The sequence below is a fragment of the Zingiber officinale genome, unplaced genomic scaffold, assembly GCF_018446385.1.
Source record: "Zingiber officinale cultivar Zhangliang unplaced genomic scaffold, Zo_v1.1 ctg40, whole genome shotgun sequence".
Taxonomy (NCBI): domain Eukaryota; kingdom Viridiplantae; phylum Streptophyta; class Magnoliopsida; order Zingiberales; family Zingiberaceae; genus Zingiber; species Zingiber officinale.
The window spans coordinates 9367-15888 of NW_024589942.1; the positions used below are offsets into that span (position 1 = coordinate 9367).

The 6522-nt window shown below is 44.8% G+C and overlaps 1 protein-coding gene across 1 annotated transcript; it reads right to left on the reverse strand.

The window, feature by feature from the left end:
* Window positions 1-666: 666 nt before the first annotated feature.
* Window positions 667-3431, reverse strand: LOC122037429 (U-box domain-containing protein 35-like). The gene is made up of 8 exons (XM_042596902.1): window positions 3281-3431; window positions 3128-3186; window positions 2928-3046; window positions 2668-2861; window positions 2541-2592; window positions 2213-2456; window positions 832-2145; window positions 667-744 (listed from the first exon to the last, which is right to left on the reverse strand). The coding sequence occupies exons 1-8, from the start codon at window positions 3429-3431 to the stop codon at window positions 667-669; spliced, it is 2211 nt and encodes a 736-aa protein (XP_042452836.1).
* Window positions 3432-6522: the final 3091 nt, after the last annotated feature.

Sequence of the window (6522 nt, forward strand, 5' to 3'; positions counted from 1 at the left end):
TGTTACACGAACCATTTTCTCTGAGTATGGATTGAATGTTCTAATATGGTCTATGTGACTAAAGTCTCAAATAGTCTATGTGACTTATTTAGTGTTTGTGACTTACTAGTCTGTGACTTAACTGAATGAACTAGTCTTAGTGACTTACCTTGGACGAGTGGGAGATGTAGGAAATGAGAACATGGAAACATGTCCATTTTCTCCACTACTCTTAATGGAAAAGTCCATTATACTCCTGAGTTATTTCTCTTTATAAAGGGTGCGTCTAAGGATCATTTGGCAACGTAAGAAAAAAGATAAGAAAGAGAGAAAGAGAACATATGAGGGTGAGATTTGGTTCGTGGAATTACGAAGAGCTTTCCGATCCTATGATCGTTTTTCCGGCAACAAATCTTGCCATCATCTATTGTAGATCTATGGAAGATCACTGTAAATCTTTATCATATTAATTTATTTTAATTCATGCATTTAGAATTATCAACAATTACAGCTATACATTGCCAAACAGTGAAAATGATCCAACATAGATTTAGAACTGTGCACATATTACAATCTTCACAACTTAATTTTTGACATCTAACTGATTGCTGAGTGTGCATGGAGAGGCAATATTTGCATTTTGTTCAACGATATATTGAAATATTCCAATGATGTGCTCGACGATCTTCAGTTGATCGACGATTCGCTAAATTGGCTCGAGCTCTGATATCCTGATTGCTGATGCAAAGGGCCACTCCTGATATCCTGAATGATTGGAGGAAACAAAAGAGAACGTCATGGAAGCTCAATCTAGTGACATGCAGCTCAAGTGTAGGGAACTGAACGCCTTACCAGCACAGAAACTCGATCGTGTGACGATGAGGTGCCGACGTTGTTGTCCACTGCGAATTGCTGCGTGTTTTCTTCCCCAAAAGCTCTCAGCCAATTGAGCTCCGGCAATACGACTGTTCCTAGGTCCGGCCGGTCTTTCCTTCTCAGCTCTGCGCAGTTGAGTGCTAACTTGGCGAACCGTAAAGCTTCATCGATCGGCCAATTTTGGATGGAGGGATCCAACACCTGTCGAAACGTTCCCGTCTCGATCGAGCGGTCCACTTGATGGGTCAGCCCCATGGGAGGCTTCGCAGTGATCAGTTGCAGCAGCAGGATTCCAAAGGAGTAAATGTCAGACCTGGTGCCGAGCATGCCCGTCTGCTGGTACTCCGGGTCGATGTAGCAAAACGTCCCGGCCGCCGTCGTCATGCGGTACTGAGTGACTTGGTCTGCCACGGAGGGCGGGAGAAGGCGGGCCAGGCCGACGTCGCTTATCTTGCTGGTGTAGTTCTGATCGAGCAGGATGTTTGCAGGCTTCAAGTCCCTGTGAACCAGAGGCTCCGGCTTCGTTTGGTGGAGGAAGAGAAGGCACGTGGCGATCTCTGCGGCGATGCGGAACCGATATTGCCAGGGAATGGGCGGCGTGTTCCCCCGCCGGAATAAGCGATCCTCTAAGCTCCCATTCGCCATGTACTCGTACACCAGGCAACCGTACTCCGGGCAAGCACCGAGGAGGAGGACCATGTTTGGGTGCCGGATGCAACTTAGAATCTCAACCTCGTGCTGAAACTGAGACCTCCCCTGGGCCGCATCCGGTCGCAGTACCTTGACGGCAACAGGCGTGTGATCGAGATAGCATTTGTAGACGGGACCGTACCCTCCTTCTCCAACCTTTTTGTCCGCCGCAAAGTACTCTGTGGCTTCCTCGATCTCCTCGATCTTGTATCTCCTGTACCTCGCGTCCGTTTGCACAAACGAATTCGAGGGATTCTTGTCGACGGATTGTTTCATGGCCTTTATCTCCACTTCTCTCCTTTTATGCGCTTCCAGTTCCGCCTTTCTTTGGGCTGCTTCGGCTGCTTCCAATGCTGCCTTGCACTTCGCTTTCTCCTTCTCTACCAGAACCAAGGCGGCTTCTTCCGCGAGTCGGGCGATTTCGAGTCTCTGTTTCCCCTCCATCTTCGAGTGATGGAGCTCCTTTGCCTTCTGTTTAGACAGAAGCGCTTCCTTGCAAGCTGCGTTGTACATATCCATTGTCTGCTTGAGTTCCAGTTTCAGTCTATTTATCTCTGCTTCTTGATATTCCTGCAAGTTCCAAGGCATGCATTCGAGCGATCATGCACAAAACTTTTTGTGCTTTCTAGATTTCTTTTGCTAACTGTATTCACGTACCGATGCGTCAGATGCAAAGCTCTCCTGAGAAAAAGAGTACCCGTTCATAGCGGAATGAACACCCACAGACTTGCGAGGCGATAGTCGATCGAGACTCGAAGCTGTGAGCAAGGTCGTTGTCAGGCAGGCAATAGATCCTCGGAGGGAAGACCTGATCAGTGCTCCTCCTCCCACTGCTTACAAACGATATGTCACTGCCCGACGTCAAATCTACATCAGACTTATATGTATAGGCCCCTCTCGTCAACGGTGACCTGTTCGAAGGCATTGAAATAGAGAGGCGAGATGAGAGGACGAACAGATACCTACACGTCTGTCATGTTGTTTATCTTAATTACCTGATTGATTCTGTTTCTTTACTCAGTTTGAGAGTCGCAGCTGCAGCATCACCTGACAAATGTATGCCTCCTTCAGTTGTTCGTGAAACTAATCGAGCCAAATGACAAGTTAAGTCGATCATCGTACCTTTCTTCTCCTGTTGACTTGGTTGATCTGCGTTGGCTTGTTTCTGGAGCTGGATTCTCAAAGGCGAAACGGCCGGAGCTGGTCGGATCGCATTTTTAACAGAGGAGAGCTTGCCTTTGCTTATCACATAAGCAGTGCAGAAATCAGGCACGGTTTTGTAAATGTTGACGCTGATGTCCAAGTTTCTGAATGATCTGGTAGTAGTATGCAGACAGTGAGAAACTTCGTTCGTGCAGTGCTTTAGAAGAATGTTAAGATACCTCACAAAGCCTCCTCTCGATGCTCCGACGACTAGTTTGTTGATCCCCGACTGAGAGATGAACTCCACTACGCCCTTAGCTACGTCAGTGCCCTCCAAGATCATATCCATGACTTTGATCTGTTGATCAGCAGAGATGATTAATTGCAAATTCTTTTTCTGTTCATGCATTTAGAGGAATATATGAAGTTAGTGACTCACATCTTTTCTGGTGCAGAAACATCGAAAAGGAGTAAGTATTTCCCTGCGTATGCTATCCGCTGCATTAATTATGTTGAATTTTGGCATTAGATCTTACTCTGTTTTTAGTTTCTAGAGAAGTTGTGGAATGAAGCAATAAGACAAACAGCTTACGTGAAACGGCATGAGTGTTGACGTGAATGAGGATGAGGGTTTGGCCCCTGACTGCGACATTATCGAGGGCCCATTTCAAGGCTCCTTGGCTGCTCTTATCCTTGTCCACGGCCACTGCAGCTTGAGGAAAAGATTGTGAAACTGAGTCCATCGTTGCAAAATGATAGCTAAGTTTGAATAAACGAAATGCAAGAAGAAGCTCCTAATATAACGATGCACTACCTCCCTGTTTACGTTGTGCTGTGCGGTGGAAGGTGATTTTCCTAGGGCGGAGCGGGAATGCAGGAGCAATGTGGTGAATTAGACATTAGACAGTAAACAGATATATTTTTACCAATCAGTTGCAATGATTAGAGGATATTTTTATCAATCGCACTGTACATAATAATATTAGGTAAAAATAAAAAAACAAGTTGCCTTTTTATTAAAATCAATCCCATTTTTATTTATTATATATATATATATATATATATATATTAATTAATTTTGATGAAGCTTAAAATGAAATTATATTAATATCTTTTTTTTTTATTTTAATCGAAAATAATTCTAAAATTTATTAGTATTTTTCACATATGTATAAGTATTATTATTAATCAATAAGAAATCTAGAGTTCTAGATTTAGCTTTGACGTATTATTAAAAAATTTTCTCATTAATCAATCTGGAACCTGGAGTTTGTTGTAGTGTATTATTGAAAATTTTTCTTATTAATTAATAAGGAATCTAGAGTTCGAGATTTGTAACGTATTATTTAAAATTTTTCTTATTAATCAATTAAAAATTTAGAGTCTTTTTAGTTCCACGTTTTAGATTGATAATACTGCGAACAGAGAAACTTCTATAAATGCCTTGGACCGACGGCGATGTTAAAAAACATATTTTTCTTATTATTATTATTATTATTTTGACTGAGATCAAGTATGATATATTAAATTATTTTTTATAAAGGTGAGTCTCTTGCACTCACTTAATATTGGGATTCTTGAGCGTCACTATTGTTAGGATCTCTTCGTACGGCTAGAGAGGGGGGTGTGAATAGCCGCCCCAAATCACTCGTTTCTTCCTACAATTCGTTAGCGCAGCGGAAAAATAAACTAGAAACGAAAGGAAGAATATCAAACCTTAACACAGCGATGTACGAGGTTCGGAGATGATACTCCTACTCCTCGGCGTGTCCGTAAGGTGGACGAGCCCTATCAATCCGTCGGTGGATGAGTCCCCGGAGAACCGGCTAATATCAACTCCTTGTGGGTGGAGAAACCTCGCCACAATCACTTGCAACAGCAAGCTAAGAGTACAAGAGAATACAAGAAGTAAATACAATGAATGTAACAATACAAGCTTGCCTTCTTGTCGTCGACTGAAGTCCTGGAAGCAACAACTTCACGGACGAATGCCAACAAGCAACTCAGCCGAAAGAAGCTCACGCGGGGCTTCGGAAGTGAGCTCAACAAAGCTCAGTCGAAGCTTAAACTTCAGCAGCAGAACAGAAGTTCTAAGGAGGAAAAGGAAGGAGTTTTTGCAGAAGGCCCTCGTCTCCTTATACTGCGAAGAAGAAACCAAGAAAACTAGCCGTTGCGTCGCAGCGGCTAGAACCTGATCGATGCGTGGACCGATCAGCAACATCTGATCGATGCGGACCGATCGGGAAGAAGCCTTGGCTTCAGTCCTGATCGGTCCATGGACCGATCGAAACCTCTCGATCGGTCCACGGGCCGATCGAGAACCTTCGATCGGTCGTCCGATCGAACTCTCTTCTACGCTGGTTTACCGCGATCTCGCCGATCGGTCTCGGACCGATCGGATAACCATCGATAGCATCGATCGGTCAGCGATCGGTCACCGGACCGTCGGATGAGCCATATCATTGGATCGGTCTGCGGCCCGATCAAACTTCGACCCTAAACCTAAGGCTTCCACACCAACATCGGGTCAACCTTGACCTGTTGGTACATCACGCCTAGCATCCGGTCACTCCCTTGACTGCTAGCACTCCCGCTAAGTGTCCGGTCAATCCTTTTGACCCACTTGAACTTCTCCACACCGGATGTCCGATCACCCTTGATCCATCCGGATTTTCCTGCCGGCTTCACTTACCGGGACTCTCCACCGCCTAACATCCCAGTTAGGACTTTCTCGCTGCCTGGCTTCACTCACCAGGACTTTCCAACTGCCTAACATCCCAGTTAGGACTTTCCCATTGCCTAACATCCCAGTTAGGACTTTTCCACTGCCTGGCTTCACTGACCAGGACTTTCCACACTGCCTAACATCCCAGTTAGGACTTTCCTACTGCCTGGCTTCACTCACCAGGACTTTCCAACTGCCTAACATCCCAGTTAGGACTTTCTCGCTGCCTGGCTTCACTCACCAGGACTTTCCAACTGCCTAACATCCCAGTTAGGACTTTCCCACTGCCTAGCTTCACTCACCAGGACTTTCCACACTGCCTAACATCCCAGTTAGGACTTTTCCGTGCCAAGTCTCCATACTTGGACTTTTCCAGTGCCAAGTCTCCATACTTGGACTTTTCCCATGCCAAGTCTCCATACTTGGACTTTTCGCGTGCCAAGCTCCCTGCTTGGACTTTTCCAGTGCCAAGTCTCCATACTTGGACTTTTCCAGTGCCAAGCTCCCCGCTTGGACTTTTCCGTTGCCAAGTCTCCATACTTGGACTTTTTCCTGAATCAGGTCAACCAGGTCAACCTTGACCTACGGTTGCACCAATAATCTCCCAAACATCTATTCTTGTCCCATATCAAGAATACAACTCTTCCACGAGTGTCAAACATCAAAATACAACTCAACTAGGTCAACCTTGACCTAAGGTTGCACCAACAATCTTCCTAAGTCAAACATTAAAATACAACTCGAGTCAGGTCAACTCGAGTCAGGTCAACCAGGTCAACCTTGACCTAAGGTTGCACCAACAATCTCCCCCTTTTTGATGTTTGACAAAACCCATAATCAAGTTAGGTTAACCCGATAACCTAACTTAGGTTTTCCAACCATCTTCCAATGTCCAATGTTCTTTCCTTGAACATTCTCTGGACATTCTCCCCTTAGGTTAACCCGATAACCTAACTTGGGTTCTCCAATAATTCTCCCCCTTTTTGACACACATCAAAAAGAATTCCAATGTTCTTCCTTGAACATTCCTTGACATTCTTTCCCTAGCTTAGGTTAACCCGATAACCTAACTTGGGTTCTCCAATAATTCTCCAATGAACACTCTCCCC

Coding starts and splice junctions, on each gene's coding strand:
- LOC122037429 (XM_042596902.1), bottom strand. CDS start 3,431: ATGGACTCAGTTTCACAATCTTTTCCTCAAGCTGCAGTGGCCGTGGAC. Junction 2,862..2,927: donor TCGAGAGGAGGCTTTGTGAG/GTATCTTAACAT, acceptor TACTACTACCAG/ATCATTCAGAAACTTGGACA. Junction 2,593..2,667: donor AAGTCAACAGGAGAAGAAAG/GTACGATGATCG, acceptor TACATTTGTCAG/GTGATGCTGCAGCTGCGACT.